At 39.8% G+C, this 15,768-nt stretch overlaps 1 protein-coding gene and 1 long non-coding RNA gene across 9 annotated transcripts in view; one reads left to right on the forward strand and one right to left on the reverse strand.

Moving 5' to 3' along the window:
• The window catches only part of prps1a (phosphoribosyl pyrophosphate synthetase 1A), a 29,240-nt gene extending 13,981 nt beyond the window's left edge, over positions 1-15,259 (reverse strand). For 3 of the 8 annotated variants that reach the window (XM_090192191.1, XM_090192189.1, XM_021623370.3), the window contains exons 1-2: positions 1,514-1,627; positions 1,277-1,405 (exon numbers count right to left, since the gene is read on the reverse strand). In XM_090192191.1, coding sequence (XP_090048317.1) covers positions 1,277-1,279 — 3 coding nt within the window. In that variant the 5' untranslated portion in view covers positions 1,280-1,405; positions 1,514-1,627. Of the gene's footprint in view, positions 1-1,276; positions 1,628-14,811 lie in introns of those variants that run through there. The other 5 variants (XM_021623371.3, XM_090192187.1, XM_090192188.1 and 2 more) reach the window with 4 other exon arrangements.
• LOC149979132 (uncharacterized) lies at positions 902-12,237 on the forward strand. The gene is made up of 3 exons (XR_016485002.1): positions 902-975; positions 4,923-4,982; positions 9,519-12,237. It is a non-coding gene; the product is annotated as an uncharacterized LOC149979132 (long non-coding RNA).
• Positions 15,260-15,768: the final 509 nt, after the last annotated feature.

Here is a 15,768-nt window from a genome sequence, read left to right on the forward strand (position 1 = left end):
TGGGACCTCGGAAATCTACGACTTCAGAGCATTCAAGACAACTGGAACTCGGAAAACTGGGGGGGAAATCGTTTAAAGGTCATTCAAATCGGAAACTCTGGCCTCTTGCCGTGTTCAAAACTGGGAACTCTGATATCTCAGACTTCAGTGCGTTCAACACTGGGAACTCGGAAAAAAACGATTTTAACGTTCATCCAACTCGGAAACTATTTGCAGAGCTCTGCATTTCCGACACGAAGATCACTGACGTCATGATTTGACCTCGTATTTTTCTGAGTTTACAGTTGTTTTGAACGTGGCATCTTTCTAGAGTTCCTACATTCCGTCCTGAAGTACAAGTTCACAGTTGTCTTGAAACACCAACAGTCAACCTGAATAAAGGTGATGATGCCATGATCTCGTGCAGCGTTCAAGTAGTAGTCGGAACAACAACAAAAAAACTCGGAAATGTCAGACGTGCCAACTGGCTGTAATTATACACGTGCTGCGAACTGCAAGTTAACAAACCATACATTTCTGAGTTCCGAATAGCACGTGAACGCGGCATCCATGCAGAAGTAGCGCATACTATTCACACGTGAGGGACAATTAATGGTATGTGATTCACTGTGAATGGTTTAATGGGAGAAGGTGAACTAGCCCGCTCTGCTTGCTAGGCATTTATATATGTAAAGGGCCACGAAGGGGTTTCCACTAGATAGCAGCCACAACGTCAAAATCGGCTATATCGTAAAAATGACATCGTAAAATGTTAACATTTGCCGTTTGGTCTTAATGTAAGGTTAGGCATAACGTTAAGTTTAGTTTTGAAATCACATTTGATTATGTATTTTAGAAATAGGCGGGGTTTGACATTGTGGCAACAAGTGACGATCCCATGAAAGGTCATTGAAATGACATCCCACGACTACAATCCAAACGGTTTTTGGGAGTTGAAGTTCGAGGCCTCCTTCCCTTACCCGGTCTCATTTGATGGTAAATCTAAAATTGCCAACACAACTAGTTAACTAGATACAAACCTGTACCAGTAGAAGATGCCAACCGCCGTTAAACTCCAAATCACGGTTTGTGGTAAACTAATCTTAGCTACTATAGCTAGCAACAACGACCACTCACTCGCACTTTCAATTGGCCATGTGGGCTAACTTTAAACTCACCGTTATCTAACGTTGGCAAACAATTACTACAAAATTCACACATTTGTCAAAAATAACTAACGTTTGCTTGCAATATAACTGGTATTCGGTCAAATCTCAATTGCTTAAACACAACCTACCATGTCTCCTGATTGCTGAATTTTTTAGTCACAACCTTCCCCAGTTCAAGTCCCAGGCGGTCCGCAATTTTCTGGCCAAGGTCCGGATGAGAGCTGCCGCTGAATATCTTTATGTTAGGCATTTTGGACCTACGAGGGATACGATTGAAGTAGCCAAACACCCGTAATTACATAAATACACGGCTAACATGAAAAAACATACATAAATGCTAGCTAGATTATCTTTAGCTAACCCACCAACAGCCAAGGAGGAGCGCCTGGGATGGTGAATGATATTTTTTTGTCTATAGGTTGGCTGGGTTACTCTTACTATACGGTGCCCAAATTGATGACGGGGAAAGCTTGTGTGGTGAGAACTCGATCGGTTGAAATACGATAGGAGCGTTTACTTCTGAGAGCGCTCCGTAAACCACGCCCCAGTGGACAGAGCTAAGCATGTTGCACCGGGACACGTTTTATAGCCTGTAATTTTGCTATGGGTCCGCGGTGGTTCTGTGTAGACTAGTTATGCTAGTATATTTTAGACCAATGTATTGCAGTTCATTTCGTTTCTGACTTAAGTAAAATATATTTGAGTAGTAGTCCTAAATAGGGAAACAACGAGTCCCAAACAGTTCGCAACAGAACATACCAGAGGGGGCATCGTTTACTACCAAAATTATTGGGATCATTTGGTTACAACCTGTGTTTGGAATACATTAGAAATACAAATAAAGATGTAATTAAATTTGCTTTGAAATGACGGGCCTGGCTGAGAATAACATTCCGTGTTCTGCCTGAGTGTGGCGCTGTTAACAATTTTTTAAAGTCCATAATTAACCTATACTCTGCATCCATTGTCTTACATACTACTACATATAACTTGTCAGTTATTTGCCCTTTTATAGAATACCCTTTTTTGTATCTTTACTAATGACTCAAAGTTGTGTCAGCATTAACATTGGCTGCATATCCATTGTCCTTCTCCCTAAGTGTGGACTTGCACATTTCTTCTCATCTCAGGGATGATAATTTAATAATGGTATAAAGTATCTCAAGCCAATACTTACACCTGTCCAATGCTTGGATATCCACGAGGAGAAGGATAGACAATTGATATGCAGCCATTGACTTCATGTGGCTTCATCAACAGATGGACTGGACTGTGTCCCAAATGGCACCCTATTCCCTATACATAGTGCACACATTTTTTTTCAAGGGCCATAGGGCTGTGGTCAAACGGAGTGCATTATACAGGGAAAAGGATGCCCATTGGGATGCATTGAACCTGTTGAGCCCGACCCTACCTATAGTAAACCATTTCTCCATCCCATTCCCCCAATTAAGCAAATGAGGGAGTAAATTACTTTTCCTGTCAATGACTTTGATTGATAAAATTCCATTATTGTGTTCGTGTGTGTCCCTTTTGAAGGTTTAATAAAACATTCTGTTAGAGCTGATATAGACATATGTATAAAAGACAGAACATTCAGAGCACCGTGTGTGTAAATATATGAATGTATATGTTGAAATATTAGGTACGTACCTTTTCTGATTTATATTTACCTGATTGAGATATATTCCTTTTGTTAATAGTGTAACTTAGATTTTGTCTCCCCCTTTTCCCATTCATTGTGCTGTGGTAAGTGTGTTAGTGATAGGATAAAAGCAGGAAGTTGGGCCTTCGGGGGTGTGGAGTTCCAGCTAGACACTGGAGCGGTATAGGCTTTTGACCATACATATCTACATATATATTCAAGACTGAACAGTCATGAACCAATGAGATGAATTAGTTGCTTTGCAGTTGTTGCCATTCAGCCCCATCTAGCCTTGATATGGAGTAACTGATAACTGACTAAATACTTCAGTCTTAGGAAGTCATTGGAGAAAGATGTCACACTTCCAGTTTGTTGACATCTAGTGGAAGGCATAGGAACTGCAATTTGAGTCCTAAGTCAATGGATACTGTAATGGCATTGAATAGAAAACTACAACAACAACAATCCTACTTCCTGAATGGATTCTTCTCAGGTTTTTGCCTGCCAAATCAGTTCTGTTATACTCACACTATTTTAACAGTTTTTGAAACTTTAGAGTGTTTTCTATCCAAATCTACTAATTATATGCATACCCTATCTTCTGGGCCTGAGTAGAAGGCAGTATAATATGGGCATGCTTTTCATCCAAAATTTCAAATGCTGCCCCCTACCCTAGAGAAGTTAACAGAAAAAATGAACCTAGTGTTTATTCGCATTGTTGCGCTAGTATTGTAACTGACATGTTTCATCCCCTCTTGACTGAGGTAGATGAATAACCTACACTAGTGAGTAGCTACCACAGCCAGGTCAGCTCTAGCCTCTAGTAATCTGTCAGATAGCTAGCTATATGTAGCGTTAAAGAGAGCTGGCCAAAAGTTGGCTCATTAGATCTTGTTTTTGCATCGATCAAACTAGATCCGAATCAAACGGTGAAAAACCATCGGCCAAACGATTGAAGCTTGATATTCTGGCGTTTCTTCAGTGCAATGAGAGTTCTATTAGTCAGTATGTCAATGTAACGTTATTGATCTGTCAGTTTACCTAGCTAATTCCCTACTTTTCCCACTGACACAATAATAAACAGCTCTAAAGTGTTACAGGCTTCAGTGTCATGGTGCACAGTAGAGGGCTGTACTGGACCGATTTCTTCATCCCTCCGACTCCCACCTGCAAGGACTGGTCCCAACTGCATTCCTGCAGTGTTATTTTAGGCGTATGTGACGCAGCTCACTTGCCAGCCATGGTCCCAGCTTTTTTGCGCCCTATAGGCAAATACAAATCCGCAAAGATAACTTGAGAAATAGGTTAAATGACCAGAGATTCTCACATGGCCCTTACATTGTATTACAGGGCTATATCTGTCAATATGCTAGATGTGCAGATTGAAGAGAGCAGAGTTGGAGAGACTTGCACTTTCTATATTTATAGCCTACTTTTTAGAAGTGGGAAGATTTTCAGAAATATGGGTAATCAATATTTAGGCCTATTTCTAGGCAATGTAGTAGACTATATCATAATCATAGGCCTATTTAGGAAGTACATTTTCTTGGAAAGATAAAACTGTCCCGTGCTTCTCAGCCCATGTATACATAGGCTAGCCTACTCTATTTAATTGAGACCACACGCGCACCTGATGTCGCAGGTATGGCTACTTAACTGGAGGCAGCAAGAAGTTGGTTGAGTGCCCTCCACTTCTTTTCATTATCAATATTTATTTACAGACACATATTCAAGTTAACTGCCAAGTGATTCTCTGCCCATGTAAGCAGCCTACTCTATTTCAATGAGACCACACATACTAGGCGAAATTGAACTCTCACGCCCAACTAGGAGAGGTCGGCTACTTAAAGTGATGCAGCGAATTGTGAAAAATGCGAAACATATGTGTTTTTAATACAATAGGTAATCTAACGCATACAAAGCAGAAAGAAGACCATTTCAAAAATAATCTGTGGGACAACAAAAATATTGTAATCCCAAAATCATCAGTCTGACCCCTGCTCCCAGCATGAAACAGTCTGGGATCTGAGAATAATGGTTGTTTCAATTATTGAACCATTGATTCTATTATTGGATAATATAATGTATAAATGTACACCAAGTTAATTATTTGTCATGTCTCATTTTAGGAGGATCAGATGGTGACAGTGGTCTCAGAGTCAGGCAGCCAGGGAAGACCAGTATGACAGGTGAGGTGAATTTTTGAAAATACAACACTTTATTCCTGCCAGATGCTATTTTAAGGCAGTCTGAAGGTTTGTCAAAGCTGATTTCCAAACTGTATCAAGGGTTGAGACGCAGCTTCAGACGCAATCGTTAGGCAAGTGTAATTTCAGTGTAGGAAAGGATGTAACAGTGTCTGTTCCACCAGTAAGTACAGATAGTAACGTTAGTACAAATCCCCTAGCACGGTCCCCACAGCCGGACAACTTTCTCATGGCTTCTGGAGGGAAATGCTGTAGGAATGCTCAACCGGTGTCGCTCATTCAGCCGACAGAAACTTTCAACCGGTTTTCCCCATTAAAAGCGAGTCGGAGTCTGAGGCCGAGCCTTCTCTGGTCTCTACTCCTCCTGTTACGGGGTCTGAGATGCCGAAGCTTCCCACCATTAGCTCTGACAAATTGAAAACCCTAGTCATTGGCGACTCCATTACCCGCAGTATTAGACTTAAAACGAATCATCCAGCGATCATACACTGTTTACCAGGGGGCAGGGCTACCGACGTTAAGGCTAATATGAAGATGGTGTTGGCTAAAGCTAAAACTGGTGAGTGTAGAGAGTAGAGATATTGTTATCCACGTCGGCACCAACGATGTTAGGATGAAACAGGCAGAGGTCACCAAGCGCAACATAGCTCCAGCCTGTAAATCAGCTAGAAAGATGTGTCGGCATCGAGTAATTGTCTCTGGCCCCCTCCCAGTTAGGGGGAGCGATGAGCTCTACATCAGAGTCTCATTCGCTGGTTGAGAACTGTTTTCTGCCCCTCCCAAAATATAGAATTTGTAGATAATTGGCCCTCTTTCTGGGACTCACCAAGCCTCGCTTGTTGAGGAGTGACGGACTCCATCCTAGCTGGAGGGGTGCTCTCATTTTATCTACTAACATAGACGGGGCTCTAGCTCCACAATGAAATAGGGTGCGGGCCAGGCAGCAGGCTGTTAGCCAGCCTGCCAGTTTAGTGGAGTCTGCCACTAGCACAGTCAGTGTAGTCAGCTCAGCTATCCCCATTGAGACTGTGTCTGTGCCTTGACCTAGGTTGGGCAAAACTAAACAGGTCGGTGTTCGCCTTAGCAATCTTACTAGGATAAAGACCTCCTCCATTCCTGCCATTATTGAAAGAGATCGTGAAATAGGGCTACTTAATGTTAGATCCCTCACTTCAAAGGCAGTTATAGTCAATGAACAAATCACTGATCATAATCTTGATGTGATTGGCCTGACTGAAACATGGCTTAAGCCTGATGAATTTACTGTGTTAAATGAGGCCTCACCTCCTGGTTACACTAGTGACCATATCCCCCGTGCATCCCGCAAAGGCGGAGGTGTTGCTAACATTTACGATAGCAAATTTCAATTTACAAAAAAAAAAAGACGTTTTCGTCTTTTGAGCTTCTAGTCATGAAATCTATGCAACCTACTCAATCACTTTTTATAGCTACTGTTTACAGGCCTCCTGGGCCATATACAGCGTTCCTCATTGAGTTCCCTGAATTCCTATTGGACCTTGTAGTCATAGCAGATAATATTCTCATTTTTGGTGACTTTAATATTCACATGGAAATGTCCACAGACACACTCCAAAAGGCTTTCGGAGCCATCATCGACTCAGTGGGTTTTGTCCAACATGTCTCTGGACCTACTCACTGTCACAGTCATACTCTGGACCTAGTTTTGTCCCATGGAATAAATGTTGTGGATCTTAATGTTTTTCCTCATAATCCTGGACTATCGGACCACCATTTTATTACGTTTGCAATTGCAACAAATAATCTGCTCAGACCCCAACCAAGGAGCATCAAAAGTTGTGCTATAAATTCACAGACAACACAAAGATTCCTTGATGCCCTTCCAGACTCCCTCTGCCTACCCAAGGACGTCAGAGGACAAAAATCAGTTAACCACCTAACTGAGGAACTCAATTTAACCTTGCGCAATACCCTAGATGCAGTTGCACCCTTAAAAACTAAAAACATTTCTCATAAGAAATGAGTTACATTTTCTACATTGTAGAATAATAGTGAAGACATCAAAACTATGAAATAGCACATATGAAATCTTGTAGTAACCAAAAAAGTGCTAAATAAATCAAAATCTATTTTATTTTTGAGATTCTTAAAAGTAGCCACCATATGCCCTGATGACAGCTTTGTACACTCTTGGCATTCTCTTAACCAGCTTCATGAGGTAGTCACCTGAAATGCATTTCAATTAACAGGTGTGCCTTGTTAAAAGTTAATTTGTGGAATTCCTTTCCTTCTTAATGTGTTTGATCCAATCAGTTGTGTTGTGACAAGGTAGGGGTGGTATACAGAAGATAGCCCTATTTGGTAAAAGACCAAGTCCATATTATGGCAAGAACAGCTCAAATAAGCAGAGTGAAATGACAGTCCATCATTACTTTAAGACATGAAGGTCAGTCAAAAGGAAAATGGCAAGAACTTTGAAAGGCCTTCATGGTTGAATTGCTTCAAAGAAACCACTACTAAAGGACACCAATAATAAGAAGAGACTTGCTTGGGCCAAGAAACACGAGCAGTGGACATTAGACCGGCGGAAATCTTTCTTTTGGTCTGGAGTCCAAATTGGAGATTTTTGGTTCCAACCGCCGTGTCTTTGTGAGACGCAGAGTAGGTGAACGGATGATCTCCACATGTGTGGTTTCTACCATGAAGCATGGAGGAAGAGGTGTGATGTGGTGGGGGTGCTTTGCTGGTGACACGGTCAGTGATTTATTTAGAATTCAAGGCACACACCAGCATGGCTACCACAGAATTCTGCAGCAGTGGTGGAAAAAATATTAAATTGTCATACTTGTGTTAAAGTAAAGATACCTTAATCTAAAATTACTCATGTAAAAGTGAAAGTCACCTTGTAAAATACTACTTGAGTAAAAGTCTAAAAGTATTTGGTTTTAAATATACTTAAGCATCAAAAGTAAATGTGACAATGGTCCAACCGCCTTGATTCAGGGTTAGGTAGCAAAATTTGAAATGTTTTTGTTTTTTTATGTTGGATAAAAGCAGAGACACAGAGCTACAAAATTGTATTTCATACACTGCATTTGAGGAACAATGGGAAAGTAATTCTGCTTTGAAAGTTGATAAACTTGTAACCTAACTTTTGAGAAAATGGCTTTTGAATGTTTTGGACCAACTGGAGAGCTTCTTAAGCTTTAGCCCAACCCATCTCTTCAAGGGTTGATCTGAGCGTTCTGTACCAGCAACAGCAGTCAAGCACCCAATCTAACTAGTCTCAACGTCAACAGTGAAGATTCGACTCCAGGATGCTGACCTTCTAGGCAAAGCTGCAAAGAAAAAGCCATATCTCAGACTGGCAAATAAAAATAAAAGATTAAGAAAGATGGGCAAAAGAACACAGGCACTGGACAGAGTAACTCTGCCTAGAAGGCCAGCATCCCGAAGTCGCCTCTTCACTGTTGACATTGAGACTGATGTTTTGCGGGTACTATTTAATGAAGCTGCCAGTTGAGGACTTGTGAGGCATCTGTTTCTCAAACTAGACACTAATGTACTTGTCCTTTTGCTCAGTTGTGCACCGGGCCTAACACTCCTCTTTCTATTCTGGTTAGGGCCAGTTTGCTTTGTTCTGTGAAGGGAGTAGTACACAGCGTTGTACAAGATCTTTAGTTTCTTGGCAATTTCTCACATGGAATAGCCTTCATTTCTCAGAACAATAATAGACTGACGAGTTTCATAAGAAAGTTGTTTGTTTCTGGCCATTTTGAGCCTGTAATCGAACCCACAAATGCTGATGCTCCAGATACTCAACTACTCTAAAAAAGGCCAGTTTTATTGCTTCTTTAATCAGAACAATAGTTTTCAGCAGTGCTAACAGAATTGCAAAAGGGTTTTCTAATGATCAATTAGCCTTTTAAAATTATAAACTTGAATTAGCTAACACAACGTGCCATTGGAACACAGGTTGCTGATAATGGTTGCTGATAATGGGCCTCTGTACGCCTATGTAGATATTCAATTAAAATCAGCTGTTTCCAGCTACAATAGTCATTTACAACATTAACAATGTCTGCACTGTATTTCTGATCAATTTGATGTTATTTTAATGGACAACATTTTTTGCTTCTCTTTGAAAAACAAAGACATTTCTAAGTGACCCCAAACTTTTGAACGGTAGTGGACATATTACCTCAACTAACCAGTGCCCCCGCACTTTGACTCTGTACGGGTACCCCCTGCATATAGCCTCGCTTGTTATTTTACTGCTGCTGTTTAATTATTTGTTACTTTTATTTTCTATTTTTTACTTAACACTTTTGTAATTTTTGTATGGAGTAAAAATAATATTATTTTCTTTAGGAATGAAGTGATGTAAAAGTTGTCAAAAATAGAAAGAGTAAAGTAAAATACAAATACCTAAAAATACTACTTAAGTAGTCATATTTTTACTTAAGTACTTTACACCACTGGTGATACGTCATCCCATCTGGTTTGCGCTTAGTGGGACTATCATTTGTTTTTCAACAGGACAATGACCCAACACACCTCCAGGCTATGTACGGGCTATTTGACCAATAATGAGAGTGATGGAGTCCTGCATCAGATGATCTGGCCTCCACAGTCGCCCAACCTCAACCCAATTGAGATAGTTTGGGATGAGTTGGACCGCAGAGTGAAGGAAAGCAGCCAACAAGTGCTCAGCATATGTGGGAACTCCTTCAAGACTGTTGGAAAAGCATTCCAGATGAAGCTGGTTGAGAGAATGCCAAGATTGAAGAATCTCACATATAAAATATATTTTGATTTGTTTAACACTTTTTTGTTACTACATGATTCCATATGTGTTATTATATAGTTTTGATGTCTTCACTATTATTATATAATATAGAAAATAGTCAAAATAAAGAAAAACCCATTAATGAGTAGGTGGGTCCAAACTTCTGACTGGTACTGTACATCACGACAAGAGAGACACCATAACACTACATAGAGACCTAAGACAATAACATAATATGGCAGGACCACATGACAACACGGCATGGTAGCAACACAACATGACAACACAGTAGCAACACAACATGGTAGCAGCACAAACATGGTACAAACATTATTAACAGCACGAAGGGCAAAAAGCTAGAGACAACTATACTCAGTAGAGTATCCATGGTCGAGTCTTTGAATGTAGAGGGAGATAAAACTGTCCAGTTTGAGTGTTTTTTGCAGCTTTTTCCAGGCGTTAGCTGCAGCGAACTGAAACGAGGAGAGACCCAGGGATGTGTGTGCTTTGGGGACACTAGAACCGCTAAAGCAGTCATTTTGACTGCTCATGGTTAAACATTTTTATTACTCTGTCATTTTTTAAGTCATGCCCCCCTCCATCCTTGACTTTTCCAAAATAAGTCTATGTAACACACTGTTGGTGTTAGAATCTTAATCTCACAAACAGAACTGGTGATATAACCAGTTTTAGGAGGGCATGTCATTTTATTATGGTTTCCCCCTTTTTGAACCTTTATTTAACTAGGCAAGTCAGTTAAGAACAAATTCTTATTTACAACCCAGTTGCCCCTCCTTCTCCCGACAATAGGGCCTGCTCTGCTCCTTCTTCCTACAGTTGAAAGTGCAGTGCTCAGCTGATAATCACCCTGATAATTGCCTCGAAACTGAACATAAACTATAGCAAAACTAATTTCACACATAACAGATTAAATACATTCAGTAAATTATGATGGGGAGAATGGGTGAATTGATGAGCGAGGAGAATCAAACAATGCATACCGGTAATTATGTAATCACTAGTCGTGAATGAAGAACAGGGCAGGCCATTCTATTGTATTGATCCATTCTAATTATAATCTTAAAATGTTGTGTACCCTATATCAGTCCAGCAAATCAAAGCAGTCTTATCCGTCTACTCTGGCCTACTTGGGGTACTGTAAGCTTCACAGTTAGAGTGTGCATAATTGTAGATGCTGAACGGATTTCAATAGCTGGGGGAAAAAAAACATCAAAATCTACATCTGGCAGCAGGCGAGAGTGTCAGAGAATGTGGTGATGAAACTTGTGGAACAAGGGGAGAAATGTCACCATGGACAATTTCTTCACTTCAATGTCATTGGCAAGCAAGTTGCTTTCAAAGAGAACAAGTCTGGCCAGCACCATGAACAAAGTGAGACGGAAGCTCACTCCCTCCGCTCAAAATAAGGCACCTGCACAGCCTTTGTACTCCACAACGGTGCTGAAGAATGACAATATTACTCACTAAAACCAATCAAAGGTACGTCAAGGCGTGTCAAGCTGGTGAAAATTTTGAAAATTGTGTGAACTGAAAAGGGATAACAGCTAAATTAAATCCAAATGATGCCATTGCATGGAGATACACACAAGCACGACCTGACAATAATTTACTATTTTTTTTATTGCGGTCATATCGACACTTATGTTCATTATAATGCCATTATTGCTTTTGTGCTGAGTTTCACTATTCACCTCTCCTTCAACGGAAGAAAACCGTTACAGTACGCTCATCTCTAGGAGACCGAACGCGTCTCCTTCCTGAGTGGTATGACGGCTGTGTTGTCCCATGGTGTCTATACTTGCGTACTATTTTTTGCACAAATGAAAGTGGAACCTTCAGGAGTTTGGAAATTGCTCCCAAGGATGAACCAGACTTGTGGAGGTCTACAATTTATTTTCTTAGGTCTTGGCTGATTTCTTTTGATTTTCCCATGATGTCAAGCAAAGAGGCAATGAGTTTGAAGGTAGGCCTTGAAATACATCCACAGGTACACCTCCAATTGACTCAAATGACGTCAATTAGCCTATCAGAAGCTTCTAAAGCCATGACATAATTTTCTGGAATTTCCCAAGCTGTTTAAAGGCACAGTCAACTTAGTGTATGTTAACTTCTGACCCACTGGAATTGTGATACAGTGAATTATTGTCACGCCCTGACCATAGTAAGCTGTTTATTCTCTGTGTTGGTTGGTGCGTGATAGTGACTTGGGTGGGTCATCTAGGTGAAATGTATGTCTATGGTGGCCTGATATGGTTCCCAATCAGAGGCAGCTGTTTATCATTGTCTCTGATTGGGGATCATATTTAGGTAGCCATTTCCCCATTATTATTCATGGGATCTTGTCTACAGTTAGTTGTCTGTGTGCACACCACTAGCGTCACGTTTTGTTTGTACTTTATTGTTTTTGTTAGATTTAGTTTCGATCTATTAAAAATATGTGGAACTCTATGCACGCTGCGCCTTGGTCTACTCGTTACGACGAACGTGACAATTATAAGTGAAATAATCTGTCTGTAAACAATTGTTGGAAAAATTACTTGTGTCATGCACAAAGTAGATTTCCTAACTGACTATAGCCGGTTAGGACATCCAAAAACTATAGTTTGTGTTTGTGTGTTTGAAAAACGAGTTTTAATGACTCATGAGTCAGGAGTAGAATTTTAGCTAAAGAGACACGTACTAGTAAAGCCAAAGATATTTCTAACTAACCCCTTGTGTCTGTAGTAAAACCGTGACTTCATATCTGAATTCTGATATCTTTATGCACCTTCACCGTTGGAGTGAATGGCAGTAGAAGCATAATCCTGATTTTACTTATGCTGGAAAATAAAAGTGAGGCATGTGATATATCAGAAATTGTGTAATGGAATTATTGTCAACCTAAAATAAACCTAAGTACAGGTTTTACACCAATTTTCTGTAGAAATAGCCTCTAAAATATATGTAAACAGACCATAAATGTCTAAATTGTGTTTTCCTGGAAAGCTGTGAATGGTATTATATGATACAATATCAGTACTTGTTGTAGTTAAAACTTGTCTACGTCCTATCTGCAAATGATTTCAGCCAGTTTATGGCTGTAAATTGACTACATTATTTCAATGGAATGTTGGCATATTGACAGTTAATTAGAAACATTTATGGAATCATTCCTCTAAAATTGTCTGGCTGGCTAGCTTTTTTATTATTGATGAAAATTGAATTGAATGACCTCTGAAGGTATATTTAGACGTATCCCAAACAATAAGGAGATTTGCTGAACTTATACTATACTGGAAAAAATCAGTTATAACTGATTTTGCCTTAGTTAAAAATAAGTTGTCCTCCAGTAAACTTTGATTAAATATCCAATATCCCCGTCCACGTGGAAATTATATAAGAGTTATGTGAAGGACAATTAGATGATGATCTGATCGCATTCTGTCTCCTGTTAAAACTTTTTAAACCTTTGATACAAGAGAGAAAGAGACAAGAAAGTAGTGAAGACGACTAGCTTGATTAAGTCTCCTCCTTGTATATCTCACTAGGTCTGGGTTTTTTAGTCTCCAAATATCCACTATTTCTAATGTGTCCATAATATATTTGATTTCCTCGGTGATGATAGTATGGAGAGTGATTTCCTTTACGGTCCATTGAGGTACTTAACACTGTGTTATAGTCTCCTACTATAATGATTTGACCATTTGTTGCCTGTAAGTTCAATAAATAAATGGGTATAAATATTTTCGAAGAAGTATAGATCATCCTGATATGGACCATATAGATTAATGAGCCAAATCTCTTTTTCGTCTTTCATATTCAAAAAGATCCACCTTCCTTGCAATTCCTGACTATTTGCACATTCAGATTGGCATTTTTGTTAATTCATATCATCATATATTTTGAGATCCTGTGTCCATGACAGAAAAATGTTTCACCACCCTATTTCATTTTCCACACAACAGGATGTAGTGTGAGTTTCCTGTAAACAGTATATGTTATATTCCTTTTCTTTTAGCCATGTAAAGACTGATCTTCTTTTTTTATAATCTGCTAAACCGTTACAATTATAAATGGCTATACTTATTTCACCCCTTACCATAACTAGATACTATTCTCAGTCTAAACTGACCATAATTGGTGCTTGTAAAGTTACTGCCATCAGAGGTATTATGACGGTCAAAATTAGAGCTTTCAAATGTCTGATATTTAAAATTCAAGACATAGGTTCTAGCAATATTTGTTTTATGTCCTTGCCTGTTTGCCTGTGAGCCAATGCCACAGATGTTAGAAAATTCAGAAATATATTACATGTGTAGTAAATCTGAGTAGGTTGATCTGCATGATATTGGATGTGATTTAGTGAGAGTGTGTACGATGTCTGTATAAGAATAAGACTATAATGTGTGCTGCCCAAATAAATAATAACTCTGCCAATTTGCACGGTTGAGTGTCTATGTGTGTAACATGTAGTATAGCCTGAATATAGTTGCATTATAATTACCTTTAACATCATTGAAAAACACATCCCAGCATTTCCATAGCAATTGACGTTTCACATGCTCATGAAAGAGACCTTGCATTACTATAGAGATGGCTTCACTACAGTACAAATGTATTCCGTACAATATGTTATTATTCCCCAATGCCCCTATTCTGATATCTTCCCCTTGCTTGTAGTAAACATATCTAAACTTGTAGACAAATACATAACAAAGATAGACAAACAAGAAACATATTAAATTATTAAACAGTTCTCGGGAATAGAGAGTGGTGAGAGAAGAGAAGAGAGAGTGAGAGAAGAGAGCGAGATTAGGTGTGTGTGTGCATGTATAAGTCCGTATGTGTAAGCGAGCATGTAATTAAGTACGTGTGTGTTCATATCCACTTCATAGTGTTCAGATATTTTTACAGTTCCCAAACATCCTTTTTTTGTAGCCTGATGTCCCGGTAGAATTTAGTGCAGTCATAGTGTTATGGAGCTCTCTTGGAATAGCTGTCCATCTATAAAGAGTTCGTCCACAATGAGAAAGGCACGCTCACCTTTCTCCCTCTGTTGCCTCTGTACCGGACACAATGTCTTAGGACGTTTGTTTATCACCCTTGGAAATTGGTCATTGGGACTGAATTTTGTCCCTTTAAGCTCCCTTCCCCTGCTTTTGATCAGCTCCTTTTGTTGTTAGTGTTCAAATTTTGTGATGATCGGTCGGGGACCCTTGGTCTTGTTGCGTCGATCTCCAAGTCTGTGTACTCGGTGGAAGCCACCTTGTTTACAGTCTCAATAGGAAGTTTCAAGGCGGATTGCATGAATTCTCTGATTGCACCATTTGGATTATTGAATGCATCTTCAGGAATCCCAGAAAAATATAGATTTTCACACATGCTACGACCTAGTATGTCTAGTAGCGACTCCTTCATCACCCTGTTTTCCCTGAGTAGAATCATGGATTTTAACCTTTGCTGTGAGTGCCTTGTTCTCTCCTTGGGGAGTGAGAATTTCACTCTGGCTAAACTCCAAACTCCCCCTCAGCCCTGTTACCTCCTCAAACAACTTTTCCAGTGTTGCATGGATTCCAGCCAGAGCACTAGCCTCTACTTCAATGGTAAGTAAATCGTCCGTGTCTGTAGATAAATCTGTTTTTCTTTTTTTGGCAGGTTAAAGTTATTTTGTGAGGTAGTCGGATCTTTCCATGATGGAGTATGTTGTTCCTCCGTAGAGTAAAGCTGTTGGTACTTGTCGATTTCCCTCAGGATCTCCTTAGTATCCTGGTCGGCTCTTTACTGCAACCAGTTGTTTACGAAAATATAACAATGAGTCTTTCCCACGACAACAACAGGTTTCTGTAATACAGCCAACTAGCACTCGCGGAATCCACGCAAAAACACATTTGGTCTGTCTGTGTTTTGCTTGTTTGCCAGCTAACTAATGTTAGTGCAATGTCTGGACGTCTACTGGAGCAGCTGGCATCTACTGGAGCAGACCATGTGTCAAACTCATTC

The sequence above is a fragment of the Oncorhynchus mykiss genome, chromosome 12, assembly GCF_057628025.1.
Source record: "Oncorhynchus mykiss isolate SJ-2025 chromosome 12, ASM5762802v1, whole genome shotgun sequence".
Lineage (NCBI taxonomy): Eukaryota > Metazoa > Chordata > Actinopteri > Salmoniformes > Salmonidae > Oncorhynchus > Oncorhynchus mykiss.